The sequence below is a fragment of the Gekko japonicus genome, unplaced genomic scaffold (assembly GCF_001447785.1).
Source record: "Gekko japonicus isolate JY-2015 unplaced genomic scaffold, Gekko_japonicus_V1.1 scaffold915, whole genome shotgun sequence".
Lineage (NCBI taxonomy): Eukaryota > Metazoa > Chordata > Lepidosauria > Squamata > Gekkonidae > Gekko > Gekko japonicus.
In genome coordinates, this window is record NW_015173149.1 from 211,402 (window position 1) to 227,110 (window position 15,709).

At 48.9% G+C, this 15,709-nt stretch overlaps 2 protein-coding genes across 3 annotated transcripts in view; one reads left to right on the top strand and one right to left on the bottom strand.

The window, feature by feature from the left end:
- Positions 1–4,261, bottom strand: part of KLHL18 (kelch like family member 18) — a 75,649-nt gene extending 71,388 nt beyond the window's left edge. For both annotated transcript variants that reach the window (XM_015422350.1, XM_015422348.1), the window contains exon 1: positions 4,041–4,261. In XM_015422350.1, the coding sequence (XP_015277836.1) occupies positions 4,041–4,181 (141 nt within the window). In that variant the 5' untranslated portion in view covers positions 4,182–4,261. The remainder of the gene's footprint in view (positions 1–4,040) is intronic.
- A 35-nt stretch (positions 4,262–4,296) lies between these two features.
- KIF9 (kinesin family member 9) overlaps positions 4,297–15,709 on the top strand; it is a 62,066-nt gene continuing 50,653 nt past the window's right edge. The window contains exons 1-4 of the mRNA XM_015422343.1: positions 4,297–4,432; positions 6,793–6,899; positions 10,149–10,314; positions 14,280–14,386. Of these exons, the coding sequence (XP_015277829.1) occupies positions 4,297–4,432; positions 6,793–6,899; positions 10,149–10,314; positions 14,280–14,386 (516 nt within the window). The remainder of the gene's footprint in view (positions 4,433–6,792; positions 6,900–10,148; positions 10,315–14,279; positions 14,387–15,709) is intronic.

The following is a 15,709-nucleotide window of genomic DNA, read 5'->3' on the forward strand; positions in this document are numbered from 1 at the left end:
TGCGCTGGGGCCCCATCCTTCCTGAGCCGAGACAAAAATGTGCGAGCCGGAGGCTAAAAGACAGCTAGCTCACACTAACTTGGCTTAGAGGGAACACAGGAAGGAAGGAAGGAAGGAAGGAAGGAAGGAAGGAAGGAAGGAAGGAAGGAAGGCTCCCTCTAAGCTGTGGAGTCTTGTGAGCAAAAATTCTACTTCGTGAGCTACTGGCATTCAAGTTGTGAGCCAGTGATTTGGCTACTGCATGAATTAGTTTGCTCTGGAGCCCTCCTTCCCAAGCTGAGATAAAAAATATGTGAGCCGGAGGCTAAAAAAATGTGAGCTAGCTCACACTAACTCAGCTTAGAGGGAACACTGGAAGGAAGAAAGGAAGGAAGGAACGCTCCCTCTAAGCTGTGGAGTCTTGTGAATAAAAATTCCACTTTGTGAGCGACTGGCGTTAAAGTTGTGAGTGAGCGGTTTGGCCGCTGCATAAATTAGTTTGCTCTGGAGCCATCCTTCCTGAGCTAAGACAAAAATGTATAAGCTGGAGGCTAAAAAACTGTCAAGTAGCTCACACTAACTCATCTTAGAAGGGAAACACTGCTGCCAAGAGACCCCTTCTTGTTCCAATATGAGCTTCTGCAGATCTACAGCGAGATTCAAGTCCAGAAGCACACCTTAGAAACCAGCAAAATTTTCGGAGCATGAAATTTCAAGAAGAGCCCAAGGTCCCTTCGCCCGGAGAGGGGAAGGGAAAACTGTAATCTCCACTGCAAAGCCCCCCCCCTTCACATTTCAGTTTTAACAAACTGGCTGAGACTCACAACAGCTCGGAATGCCGTCAGGCCTTTCATGCGCCGCTGGATTTTGTGGTGGGGTTTTGCCCAGCAAAAACAAACAACAGCAACAGAGAAGGGGAGAAAATGCCAACCCAGAACAGAGGAGAATAAACCAGAACAAAGAAGTTTCTACCCTGCCACAGGTTTTGTTAGCCTTTAAGGTGCTCTTTTCTGCTGTTACAGACAGACACGGCCACCCATCTTGATCTGTACCCAAAAAGGTTGTGGGGGGGGGGATTTACAGAAAGAGGTACAACTGTCAATTACAGAAAAGGTTCAAAGTATAACCAGAAACTTTAATCAAAGTACCAATATTCCAAAAAACATGCACCACAACGCGGTAACCTTTGGTTGAGTACACACACCCACCTCCCCTGGGTATATAAAGACTTTTGAATAAATTTCACTTGTTTACAAGAGGACGGCATGCCCTGTTACAAGTGAAATTTTATTTTAAAAGCGTTCTTTGTTTAATTATTTTAAACGGCCTTATATGTAAAGGTAAAGGTTCCCTTGCTTGAAAGCCAGTCGAATCCGACTCTAGGGTTGCGGTGCTCATAGGACAAACCCTGCACTCTCTGGTTGCATCTATAGGTAACTTCCCCTACTACGCAAAGCCCGTCCAGCAAAACTGCTTGTAACCAGTGTTCCCTCTAAGCTGAGTTAGTGTAAGATAGCTCACAGTTTTTTAGCCTCTGGCTCACACATTTTTGCGTTCGCTCAGGAAGGATGGCTCCAGAGCAAACTAATTCATACAGTAGCCAAATCACTTGCTCACAACTTTAATGCCAGTAGCTCACAAAGTAGAATTTTTGCTCACAAAACTCCACAGCTTAGAGGGAACATTGCTTGTAACGGCGTGCCATCCCATTGTCTGCATGTGCAATTTTATTTTAAAAGGCTTTACAGCTTTAGATGCACTACGGGACAAACCCCACACTCTCTGGTGTGATCTATATGTACCTTCCCATCATACACAAAGCAAGTCCAATGAAATTGTTTGTAACGGCGTGCCATCCACTTATTCGTTTATTTATTTAAAATGCTTTTATATGCACTAGGGGGACAAACCCCACACTCTCTAGTTGCATCTAGACATACCTTCCGCTACTACACAAAGCCCGTCAAAAAGGCGTGCTGTCCCCTTGCCTGCAAGGACAATTTCATTTAAAAGGCTTTATTTATTTAAAACGGCTCTAGATGCACCAGGGGACAAACCCCACAATCTCTGGTTGCATCTATATGCACCTTCCCCTAGTCCACAAAGCCTGTCCAACAAAACTGCTTGCAACGGCGTGCCGTCCCCTAGCATGCAATGGCAATTTTATTTAAAAGGCTTCATGGGTTTATTTATTTAAAACGGCTTGATATGCACCAGGGGATATGCCCCACACTCTCAGGTTGCATCTATCCGTACCTTCCCTTAGTCCACAAAGCCTGTCAAACCAAATTGCTTGTAAGGGCATGCCATCCCCTTGCATACAAGTCCAATTTTATTTTAAAAGCGTTATTGGTTTACTTACTTAAAACAGCTTTATATGCACTAAGGGACAATCCCCACACTCTCTGGTTGCATCTATATCTTCCCCTCGTACACAATGCCTGTCCAACAAAACTGCTCTTGTATGCAAATGCAATTTTATTTAAAAGGCTTTTTAAAAATGGCTTTATATCCACTAGGGGACAATCTCCACACTCTCTGGTTGCATTTATTGGTACCTTCCCCTCGTACACAACGCCTGTCAAACCAAATCACTTGTAACAGCGTGCCGTCCCCTTGCATGCAAGTGCAATTTTATTTTAAAGGTTTTTTAAAAAATGGCTTTATATGCACTAAGGGGACAAACCCCACACTCTCTGGTTGCATCTATATGTACCTTCCCTTAGTCCACAAAGCCTGTCAAACCAAATTGTTCCCAACGGGGTGCCATCCCCCTTTGCGTGCAAGTGCAATTCTATTTAAAAGGCTTTACTGGTTCATTTATTTAAAACAGCTTTAGATGCACCAGGGGACAAAACCGACACTCTCTGGTCGCATCTGTAGGCACCTTCCCCTCAAAGACTGCCTAACAAAACAGCTTGCAACGGCGTCCCATTCCCTTTACATGCAAGTGCAATTTTATTCCAAACGCTTTTTAAAAAAATGGCTTTAGATGAACTAGGGGACAATGCCCACACTCTCTGGTGGCATCAATTATGCACCTTCCCCTCGTCCACAAAGCCCGTCCCACAAAACCGCTTGCCACGGCATACCATCCCCTTGCACGGAAGTGCAGTTTCATTTTAAAAGACTTTACTGGCTCGTTTATTTAAAACAGCTTGATATGCACCAGGGGACCAAACACCACACTCCCAGGCCGCATCTGTTCTGTCCCTTCCCCTACGACACAAGGCCTGTGGAACAGGTGTGCCGTTCTCATGGCTGCAAGTGCCATTGCATCTAGAAGGCTTCATTTAAAACGGCTTTAGATGCACTAAGGGGACAAGCCTGACACTCTCTGGTCGCATTTGTAGGCACCAGTGTTCCCTCTAAGCTGAGTGAGTGTGAGCTAGCTCAGTTTTTTAGCCTCCAGCTCACACACTTTTCTCTTAGCTCAGGAAGGAGGGGCTCCGAAGCAAACTAATTGATGCAGCAGCCAAATCGCTCGCTCACAGCTTTAATGCCAGTAGAATTAATGCCAATATAGAATTTTTGCTCGCAAGACTTTTTTTTAAAAACGATTTTATTAAAAGATAAGTCAAGTATACATAAACAAGATTACTATTTAAACATTAATACAGCCTGTAAGTGCAAATCCATTTTAACACAATGCCCTCTATCAACTTGTCAGCAGGAGCATCTTATTACCTTGTCACTTTCTTGTTATTTTCCACTTGTTCTACTAGAGTAGTAACCTATAATATACCGTATAATAAATCCAGATATTTTTTAGAAGGACCTTAAAAGTATCCATACATATATATATATATATTTGAGAATGCTCAAGCCATAAAAAATTTTTTAAAGATGTATCCAGTCTGCATAACGAGTAGAGGGAACATTGGTAGGCACCTTCCCCTAGTCCACACAAAGCCTGCCCGACCAAACTGCTTGCAACGTTCCCCCCTTTGCACGCAAGTGCAATGTGGATTCCAAGGTGTGCACGCGCGCGCGCAGCCCGCGATTGCGGGGTCTGTCCGGCCACCCGCCGCCCTCCCTCTTTCCCGGGGCGGGGGCGCTACCTTGAGGGTGACGTCGCAGAGCTTGCCCTGCCGCCGGATCTCGCCCATCACCCCGTAGCCCCGGCTGGGCAGGTCCCCCACCGAGAAGTGCACCAGGTCCTCCGGGTCGAGCTCCGGGTCCGGCCCGGCCGCTTCCAGCATCTTGCCGGCCTCGCGTCGCCCGCCCGGGCCGGCCGGGTCTGACCCTCTCGCCTCGCCGCAGCACCAGCACCGCGTCGGGCGCCGCCTGGCTCCGCGCGGCCACCGTACCGCGGCGATGCCCCGGGGACTTCCGGCGTGTGCCGGAAGCGGCGGTCGCCGTGGCAACCGGCGCGCCGGAAGGGCCCGTCGCCGGGGCGACCGCCGTCGCTCGCCTTCATTGCCCACCGCGCCGCCGTCCCACAAGCACCGCGGTGGGAATCGAAGGAGGCCGCGGTTAGTGCCCGCCGACGGAAGGACGAAGCCCGTTCACCGTCCTCGATCAGCCCAGCTGTCATTTACCTGTTAAGCCCGCAAGAAGAAGCCCGCTGGATAAGCGCAAACGCTTGTCTAGCCTGTTGGTCCTTTTTTAGGCGGCGGGCCAGGGAGGGAAGCGTCTGGCAGTCAGTCTGCTGGTGGTGGAGAGTCAGTGTGGCAGATTAGTCTTGGTGAGGCCTGGGCTCGAATCATCCCCACTTGTACCAACCGCAAAAGTTCACTGGGAGCTCTTTGGCCGGTCACACGCTATCAGCATGGCCTACCTCACAGGGTGGTTGTTGTGGGGTTAAAACCGAGGAGGAGAGAACAGTGCAGGCCGCTTTAGGGGGCTTGGGGGGGCAACAGTGGGAGGGGCTTCTAGTGTCCTGGCCCCACTGATGGACCTCCTGGTGGACCCTGGTATTTGTGGCCACTGTGTGACATGGAGTGTTGGACTGGATGGCCCATTGGCCTGATCCAGCATTGGCTTCCCTGATGTTCTTATCCCATTCAGGAGAAAAGAGTACAAATGAAATTAACAAATAGGGGTAGGCTGTTCCTGAGCAGGGAGGCTCCATTTTTTAGCCATCATAATGGCTGCGGTGGCGCAGAGGTTAAGGCGCTGAGCTGCAGACCAGAAGGCTAGTAGTTCGGTGGTTCGAGACCCTCGTGCCGCGTGATGGAGTGAACTCCTGTCTCTGGCCCCAGCTCCTGCCAGCCTAGCCGTTCGAAAGCAAGAAATCGCCAGTAGCTAAATAGCTACCGCTTCGGTGGGAAGGTAACAGCGTTCTGTGCGCCTTGGCGTCTAGTTGTGCCAGCCACATGACCACGGAGAAGTCTTCGGACAGCGCTGGCTCTTCGGCTTGGAAACGGAGATGAGCACCGCCCCCAAGAGTCGGATTCGACTAGCTCTCGAGTCAGGAAAACCTTTACCTTTACTAATGGCTCGTAGTTCTGATAGGCTTAGCCACCTCTGTCACTTGGGCAAGCCCCTGTTCAAGGCCGTCGAGCCTTGCTCCCCAGCTTGTGTTCTGGTAAATTGGTGAAGCATTAATTTACACATTGTTGGGTGCCATTTGTTTGGCTGTCCTTTCCTGAGGGACTCTGAGAACTGTAATTGGGGGTAAATATCTGGAGAGTCTCTTGGGAACCACTCCTCCCCCTTCCTACCCCACTTACCTTTCCTGGGATGTGTAGTGAATCCATGACGGCCAAACCAGCGTGCACTTTGAGGGTAGGCTTATGCAGCAGAAGCGGTAGCGTTCATGTGTGATGTTTTATGAGGGGGCCTGCTCCAGGTTGGGAAATTCCTGGAGATTTGGGGGTGGGGGTCAATGTTCCCTCTAAGCTATGGAGTCTTGTGAGCAAAAATTCTTCTTTGTGAGCTACTGGCTTTAAAGTTGTGAGCGAGCGATTTGGCTGCGGCATCAATTAGTTTGCTCTGGAGCCATCCTTTCTGAGCTAAGACAAAAATGTGTGAGCTGGAGGCTAAAAAACTGTGAGCTGGCTCGCACTAACTCAGTTTAGAGGGAACACTGGTGGGGGTGGCGTCTGAGTAGGGGATGAACCGCAGTGAGCTATAACACCTGTGCTGCCCCCAGCCAGCCTTTAACTGTAGTTAAGTAGAACTGCCATATATCTTTAAGAGCAGTGGTCCCTGGGAATTGAAGTCTTTTTGTAGAAGGTACTCATTTGCATATTAAGCGACACACCCCTAATGTAGCCAATCCTCCAAGAGCTTACAGTAGCCCCTGTAAGAAGAGCTCTGTAAGCTCTTGGAGGATTGGCTACATTAGGGGTGTGTGGCCTAATATGCAAAGGAGTTCCTGCTACAAAAAGAGCCCTGCCACAGCATCCCTGTGACTGGCTGATTAACAGTCATTTCCAGCACACAGAGGCGCGAGGATTCGAGTTTACAGCTCTCTTCCCGTGGCCTTTGTTCTCCTTAGACGGCAAGGAGGTGGGAACGCGCACTGGCTGTTTTCTCCAGGGGACCTGATCTCTGTTGCCTGGATATCAGTTGTAATCCCAGGAGACTGCTAGCCACCCTCTGTAGAACGTAAGATCGTGCTGTGTGTTCTTTTCTACCAAGGAATTACACAGAAACTTAGTCCCATGTAAATAGACCCAGAATTGCACCTTTGTGTGTGTCAGTGTGTCATGGGGTAGGTGATCGCTTCTGATCTGAAAGCAACGGCAAGTTTTGTCATAAATACCGTTCACTTCGTTGTTGCCAGCTGTAGCTTTAAGCTTTGGGATGAATCGGCCCTTAGGAAAAGCAAAACTTTGACTTTCCTTTCCCGTTTGCCCGTTCCAGCCTTTGACACGATGTGTGCCTCCATGAAAAGGGTGAACGCATTTGCACGACTCAGGCCATCGGCTGACTTCTCACAAGATATGATCAAGCTTGGGGCGGACAATCAGGTAAGAGACGGTAAAAAAAAGAGCAGAGGGTCTTTTTCCTTGGACGGCACTGACAAATGCATTTTCACGGTGGCTGTGACCAGTGTGGACATAGGGAAGCACAGGGCCATCCTCAGAGCACTTTCCTGGGGAGTAAGGCCCATTGAATAGACTTGAGTGGGACTCTGAGTAGACCTGCTTAAGATTGCCATCAGTTTTATGTAGTGAAGGCAGAGGTGCAAGGTTTTTGAAGTGTAGTGGGTTAGACGTATGTAGAAACCACAGAGACGGATGCAGTGATCAGCATGGTTTACTGGTACACAACAAGAACACAGAATACTGGCCGGATGGCCAACTGTATACACACCTGAGGGACACCCCCCTAGGTCCCGTTGGTGGGTTCAAATCTCCCGCCACGGTCCTATTGGTTCCCAAGTGAAGAGACTAGGAGCCTAGTCCCTATTGTTTGTATAGAGCTCAGGAGTATTCGTTGGCCCCTGGTGGCGGTCAGCAGACATGACAGTTTTCATTTATTTTGTGTGCTACAGTCCCATGTAGCCAGAACCTGAAAAGGTTAGTCAAATAGAAAAGAGGGCCAACAATAAAAGCTAAATATATGGCCCCGGTCACACGGGAGATTTTGGCCCGGAAGAGGGACGGATTGGGGGCGCAGCAAATGGGCGCAATCTCACTGCAACATCTGGGAAGCGGCACGCACCCGTCCCCGATCCGTCCCTACACCCGGAAAACCCGCTGTAAAAAAGGACCTCCTACAGATTAGAACTTACCTGGAGCACCACAGCAAAGCTATGGGATCGCTGGTGCGCTCGTCCTCCGCAGCAATCCAGCCTCCCGACCGAACTGCGCATGCGCACACATGCGCAGTTTGGCTGCCTCCCTCCCTCTTCAGTGGCTTCCCCCCAGCATCTGATCATGCCAGGGAGGAAGTGCGCGGGGGCTCAGGGGACCTATGTGATCCCGCCGCCGCGTGTCTTTTTTTGCCCGTGGTTCTCCCCCCCCCCCCCCCCCCCCCATCAATTACCTATCAACAGATCGGTCCGTCCCCCCAGGGCCGGCTTGCTCACTAGGCGAACTAGGCATTCGCCTAGAGTGCCCGGTGCCCCCTGCCAAAAGCCCCCCTGCTTCCCGGGAGCGGGAAAAGCAGCAGCCCCCAACGGGTGGTGGTCTTGGGCGGTGGGCTGAGGCCGGGGGCGCCGGCTGCTGCAGTGGCGGGCGGTTCCACGGGCCATTTTCAACCCCAGCCCTGCCTCTGTGGCTGGGGGCCGCAGATGAAAATTGTTCCAAAATGAAACCACTAGGCACAGAATAAAAGTACAAATGAGGCCTCCAAAGATGCAATCACATGCCAAGTAGTGTTTCACTGGTAATGATTTCCGGTCCAGAAAGTGCCTTCCTATGATTGTTTAGCCAAAGTGTCCTCAGCAGAATTGTCCTTAGGCAAAGAGCAGTGCTCTTTGTGCTCACACTAACTCAGCTTAGAGGGAACACTGCTTGTAAGTAGTGTGGAGAGAAGCACATTTGTCTGCCTCCCGGGTTGCCCAGCAAAGCAGATTGGCTGTAGTTCTGAAAAGAAACATAGTTGAAGTATGGAATTAATTTCGACAGGAAGTGGTGGCAGCTGTTTGCCATGATATCCACGTGGAAGCTCCGTGTACAGGCAAAAACATATACATTCAGTATAACATTAATTTCATGTCTTTACAGATAATAACAAATGATGAAATGATGGACGAAACTCTCCGGAATAGCTTCCGTTTCGTGAGCCTTCTTCTTACATCAATCAGCCTATTAAATGCATTTTACATTTCAAAATGTTACCACCACTTCATACATACGATCAGTTGTCTTCTTCACTTCATAGACTTTCTACAATAAATTTTTACCATTTTCTCATTACATGTTTACCAATAAATCTTTTACAACAATTGTATGTATGAAGTGGTGGTAACATTTTGAAATTGAGGTTTGGTGTATTCCTTGATGGAACATTGACTGTAAAATGTATTTAATAGGCTGATTGATGTAAGAAGAAGGCTCACGAAACGGAAGCTATTCCGGAGAGTTTCGTCCATCATTTCATCATTTGTTATTATCTGTAAAGACATGAAATTAATGTTATACTGAATTTATATGTTTTTGAATTCTCATAGGATTATTAAAAAAATATGAATATATGTATGCACAATTGCAGTATTTCTGTTGTTATTAGTTTTTGATACTGCAACCCCTGTATTGTTATCTTTAGCTCCATGTACAGGGGCAGGATGCCTCTTGAGTCCTAGATGCTGGGTACAACCAGCAAAGAAGGGCTGTTGTTTTTGTGCTGTGCTGTGTGAGCTTGCAGAGACACTGCACTGCCCACTTTTGAGAACAGAGACTCTAGCCTGATCCTGCATTGAGCAGGGGGTTAGACTAGATGGCCTGGTTGGCCCCTTCCAACTCTGTGTGATTCTATGATTCTGTCTGTGAGGTCTGAATGCAGATAGACCAACTACGGTTTGTTAGCACCAAACTGGGATTTCTGATCTGGGTCTGAATCGAGGCCAGGAGCAGTGTTCCCTCTAAGCTGAGTTAGTGTGAGCTAGCTCACATTTTTTTAGCCTCCGGCTCACACATTTTTGTCTCCGCTGAGGAAGGATGGCTCCAGAGCAAACTAATTTATGCAGCAGCCCAATCGCTGGCTCACAGCTTTAATGCCAGTAGCTCACAAAGTAGAATTTTTGCTCACAAGACTCCACAGCTTAGAGGGAACACTGCTGTTCTCAGTGAGCAAACCATTTCTTCATAGAGTTGTTTTTATTTTGTAAAAGACAAACATAACACAAACAAACATGTATACATAATTGGGGGGTTACCGTTACATCATTAAATTGTCTGTTTGGGTATCCCATACAATATTTAGTTATTTATTTTCTACGTTCCACCTTGTATTTTGTATACGTCTTTTGCATAGAATTAAAAGAACGGTTTTTGCTCCTTCTAGGTGGGTTGTATGTCAGTACATTTTATTGATTGTCGTCTTCAATCCATTTGTAAAATCTTGACCGTGTATTTTCAAAACTTGCTTCAGTTTGTCCTCTCAGCAATAAAGTTGATTGATCATTCCTGCAGTCTCAAGCAATTTGTTTATGATTTCTTCTCTAGATGGTACCTCATTTCTTCTCCAGTAGAGCAAACCATTTCTTACATTCTCCTGTTTTGTATTTTTAGGCTAGCCAATAACCAGGTTGCCTCTTTCTCCTTTCCCAGACGATCAATTTCTACATTGAGAGAGACCGTTCAAAGGGGGTCGTCAACAACAAACAGACAGACTGGTCTTTTAAACTGGATGGCATCCTTCACCACGCGGCACAAGAGCTGGTTTACGACACGGTAGCCAGAGACCTGGTCTCCCAAGCTCTCAATGGATATAATGGTACATTTTAAAGAACATCAGAAGGGACCTGCAGGATCAGAACAGTGGCCCTTCTAGTCCAGCATCCTGTCTCACGTGGTGGACCACCAGTTGCAATGGCGGGCCAACAAACAGGACATGGAGGCCTTCCCTTAATGTTGCCGCTTAGCAGGGCTATTTTTGGGCAGGAACGCACAGGAACGGAGTTCCGGCTGGCTCCCAAGTTGGCCTCGCCCAGCAGGAACTCATTAGCATAATAGGCCACACCCAACAGCAGGAACTCATTAGCATAATAGGCCACACCCAACAGCAGGAACTCATTAGCATAATAGGCCACACCCAACAGCAGGAACTCATTAGCATAATAGGCCACACCCAACAGCAGGCACTCATTAGGATTGGCTACATTAGGGGAGTGTGGCCTAACATGCAAAGGAGTCCCTGCTACAAAAAAAGCCCTGCCGCTTAGCATTGGGGTTCAGAGGTTTGCTGCCTCTCTTAATGGAGGTTCCCTTTAGTCACTGCTCCTAGTAGCCCTTGATGAACCTATCCCCCGTGAGTCTGTCTAATCCTCTCTTAGAACAGTCTGTGCTTGTGGGCATCGCTACGTCCTCTGGCCACGAATCCTACATTTTAATCCCTCGATGTTGCAGAATGTCCCACTGGCCTGCAGGCGCTGTTCCGCTTTGGCCACTCCGAGAGGTAGGGACGCTTAGCAGCGGTCGTGGGCCCAGCAGCCTGCTGCCCTCCTGAGACAATCCGACTCCCAGGGGGCGTCCTCACTCTCCCCTGCCACCAGCTGGTCAGTAAGTTTGTTACACCATCCACGGTGCTTTTTACAAGCTCTGTCTGGCACCTGCGCCCCCCCCGCTTTTGCTCCGAGCAGCCTTTGTGAGAACATCTTCCCACACTTGAGCACTTCTGGAGATCTCGCAGTCTCTTCGCCGACCACGGTGGCCTTTTATCGACATGTTCAAATGGAGCGTATCATGGTTATTGGGGGGGGGGGATTCCATCATTCAAAAGGAAATATCCCCACACATAACCTGCACAGCAATGGACTGAGCAAGGTTACAGAGTGAAAGTGTAAACTCACATTCCTCTGTCCCTTGTGTAATGTACCCTGAGTGCTGTTGTTCCAGGGTACGCTCTTTACTCTTAAAGTTACAACTTTCGATCAGTCATCCATTACGTTGAGTCTTCGTGCAAGCTATGTGCCTGTTGTTAGCTCTGCATGGTAACGGCAGCCATCAAGGAGGAATCTTTCGAGACGTTCTGTACCAAGTGGACACTTCGAAATGGACCTTGTTCCCTAGGGAATATAGCTCTGTTTGCCTAATCCCCCTTGTGCACCAGTCCTTCTCTTCCTATCCTTCCCGTGAAGAGAGACAATCTAGCACTGGCAAGCCCCAAGTCTCTGTCACCTCTGAGGTGTCTCCTTCCGTCTGGGGCCACGTACTTTTCCCAGCTCTGCAGTGTCCTTTTGGAGATACGGCGACCAGAACTGCACACGCTGTTCCAAATGAGGCTGCACCATAGATCTGTCCAGGGGCATTATAATATTGGCTGTTTCATTTTTCAGTCCCTTTTCTAAAAATCCCAAGCATAGAGTTTGCCTTTTTCACCGCTGTGGCACACTGGGTTGACATTTTCGTTGAGCTATCGGCTGTGACCCCAAGGTCTCTCTCCCTCTCAGGCTGAATCTGCATTTGTCTTTCCCACCGGTGTCCCAGCCTTTTGACTCCGTCTTCAAAAAAAGCTGTCTACATTTGGTGTCGTTTTCACACCTCAACAGTGCTAGCATACTTTTGCACATCCACATATGTTTGTCGTCCTTTAGAGAGGCGGCTCCGCTGTCATTGCACCTCCACACTGCTTTAAAAGAATCTCCTCCAAACAACATTCAAACAAGCATAGAGAAAGACGACGTCACAGCAGCATGAAACTGATTTAAAAATGCAAATGCAGATTCGACCGCAGTCTCAGCCAGTTCAGAGTACATTAGTGTGTACTTTAACTTAGGATTTCTTGTTCCAGCGTGCATCACTTTGCACTTACGTATATTAACTTCACTGCCCCGTTGTTGCGCCCTCAGCCGATTTGCGGAGGCCCTCCTGTCCACATACTCCATCCCCAGCGCGGAGTCCGCCTTCTTCATTGCTGCCGCATGCGGAGTCAGCATTTTCACATCACAGCCCCAGGATCTCTTTCCTTCTTGGTCTCAACCGGTGCAGAACCCTACAGCATATATTTGAGGTTAGGATTTTTTTGTTGTTGTTCCAGTGTTCATCACCTTGTAGTTCCCAGCACTGAACTTCATTCGCCACCTTGTGGCCCGCTCGCCCAGTTTAGAGGGATCCTCCTTGATTTTCACCAACCTGCAAAATTTTGTGTCATCTGCAAAGTTGGCTGCTACACGGCTTACGCCAAAATCCAGATGATTTACAAACGGTGGCTCAAGTGGTTAAGACGCTGAACTGCAGGCTGGGGAAGGTCAGTAGTTCAGCAGTTCAAGACCCAAGTGTGCCGCATGACGGAGTGAGCTCCCGTCTCTAGTTCCAGCTCCTGCCAACCTAGCAGTTCGAAAGCAAGAAATTGCAAGTAGATAAATAGGGACCACTTCGGTGGGAAGGGAACAGCATTCCGTGCGCCTTGGTGTTTCGTCATGCCGGCCACATGACCACGGAAACGTCTTCGGACAGCGCTGGTTCTTCGGCTTTGAAACGGAGATGAGCACCGCAACCCTAGAGTCGGATTCGACTGGCTTTTGAGCAAGGGAGACCTTTACCTTTATAGTAGCACCGGCTCCAGTACCGATCCTTGTGTGATTGCGCTGCTTGCTTTCGTCCATTGCAAGAACTGTCCATTTATTCCTGCTCTCTGCTAGCATTCATCTAGCCACTTCTTGATTCGCTCTCCCCTTTGTAACAGCCTTATCTGTGAGAACCTGTATCTGGTCCCCACGGTCATCTGCCTTTTCTGGGCATTTCTGTCAGCACTGGGGTAAGGTTGAAGGGCACATACAGCGGCCAACATATTACCCAGCGATTTAATGCCCCCCCATCTGCTAATACAGCATAATGAAAGAGAAGAAGAGTTGGTTTTTATACCCTGCTTTTCTCTGCCTGAAGGTGTCTCAAAGCGGCTTACAATATGCTTCCATTCCTCTCCCCACAACAGGCACTTTGTGAGGCAGTTGGGGCTGAGAGAATTCTGAGAGAACTGTGACTGGCCCAAGGTCACCCACCTGGCTTCATGGGGAGGAGGATTGGGGAATCAAACCCAGTTCTCCAGATTAGAATCCACTGCTCTTAACCGCTACACCGCCCTGTGTAGTGTGAACTCAGTGCATACTGTTATGGGATGCAGCAGGGCCTTCTTTGCAGTGGCCCCGAGGTGTAAGCACAGATATGCATACAGATCTGAACTCTGTGCACATGTTTCCTCCCCAGCTGCTCAGCTCAGCATCCCCTTGCCTTCCCAGTAGCTCGCAGTGCAGCTTATTTGGCTGAAGTGTTGGCCAATGAGTTGAATGCTGGTTCAATAGACTTTCTTGCCCTTCCCTTCGTGCTTCAGGAAGGGAACTAGGCACGTAATGCTGTATTTTTACAAAAAGCAAAATAACTTTTTTATAATAACGAGACATTATTTCAGAGAGTGAGGGGAAATAGTTAGTGACTGCACTAGTTCCTGGCCAGTCTGTGCTGTGCACAGCTACTTATGTTGCAAAAGCAGCTTCCCCCTTGAATTTAGCCCAAGGGTGGCACCACCAGTTTCTGCTCAAATATACATTGTTCTCCCTTGGGCTAAATTGAGGGGGGAAACTGCTCTTGCAACAGAAGTAGCTGTGCACAGCACAGATTGGCCGGGAACGGTGAGGTCACTAACCCCCTAGCCCCGTGGGAGACAAGCTGCCCCCTTTTGGTGGCAGTCCCAGACATGACTCAAATTCATTGTGGCTTTCTTTGTTTGGGAAACTTTTCTAGGTACTATCATATGCTATGGGCAAACAGGAGCTGGAAAGACTTACACTATGACGGGCACAACACAGGACTATGAGCACCGAGGAATCATCCCCCGAGCTATTCAACAGGTAACCCCTATAAGCCCTCTATGGTCAGGGTCCGGCCTACCTAAGGGACCGCCTTTCCCCGCATGTCCCCCCAAGGGCACTACGGTCGGGGAATCAAAACCTCCTGGATATCCCAGGCCCCAGGAACATCAAACTGGCTGTCACCAGGGCCAGGGCCTTTTCGGTGGCGGCTCCTACCTGGTGGAACGAGCTCCCAGAAGAGATCCGGGCCCTGCGGGACCTTGTGCAGTTCCGCAGGGCCTGTAAGACGGAGCCTCTCGCCAGGCTTTTGAGTAGGAGCCGCCGCCACCATTATTCCACCACCGCTCTTTCCATCGCCGCACTTTTACCACCGCTTGAGCGGGTGTCATCGGGGGTGCGAGACGTTCCTGGCGGATGACAGGGCTGCGGGGACATATATTGCTGCTGTTCTACTAGAACATCTCCAGAACACCATCTTAGTTTTATGAGTGGAGTGATTACTGGAGCACCGATATTTTATTAATTGTATTCAGGGCTTTTTTTGTAGAAAAAGCCCAGCAAAAACTCATTAGCATAATAGGCCACACCCAACAACAGAAACTAATTAGCATAATAGGCCACACCCCTGGCAGCACAGCTTATTGGCATATTAGGCCACACACCCCATGCCTTCCCTTGGCTTGCCTGGGAGCCCGGGCAAGCCGACCTCCAGGCCCTCCAGGCCTTCCCTCTGTAGCCACGCATGCAGAGGTTTTGGCTGTAGTGGGCGTGGTCAACTCTGAAGCCAGCCGGAACGCCATTCCTGTGCGTTCCTGCCCCAAAATAGCCCTGATTGTATTATATTGTATTACTGTAATTTTATATTGTTTTATTTTTTTAACCTGGCACTTATGCCCTTGTTAGCCGCCCTGAGCCTTCGGGGAGGGCGGGATATTAAATTAATAAATAGATTAATTAATTTAAATATAATCCAGAGCACAACGCACAGGTATAGAAGAGGAAGGAATCCATAAAGCGCTTTCTCTCTGATGATGCAGGGTTCCTGCCACCCTGTGGTTGTTAGTTGGTTGCGTCACAGCTGGGGTGACAGTGGAACGGATTGGAATCAAGTTCATAGCAGCCTGTAGGTCAGTGCTGGTGGGCAGATGCGGAGACCCACCCCTGCTGGGAAATAATTGTACTGCTTTTTTCACGTTGCAGACTTCAGTTTTTCACGTTGCAGACTTCAGTGAGCCAGTTTGGTGTCGTGATTAAGTGCGCGGACTCTAATCTGAGAGAACCGGGTTTGATTCCCCCACTCCTCCACTTGCACCTGGCTGGGTGACCTTGGGCAAGCCGTAGTTCTGATAAGAGCTGTTCTTG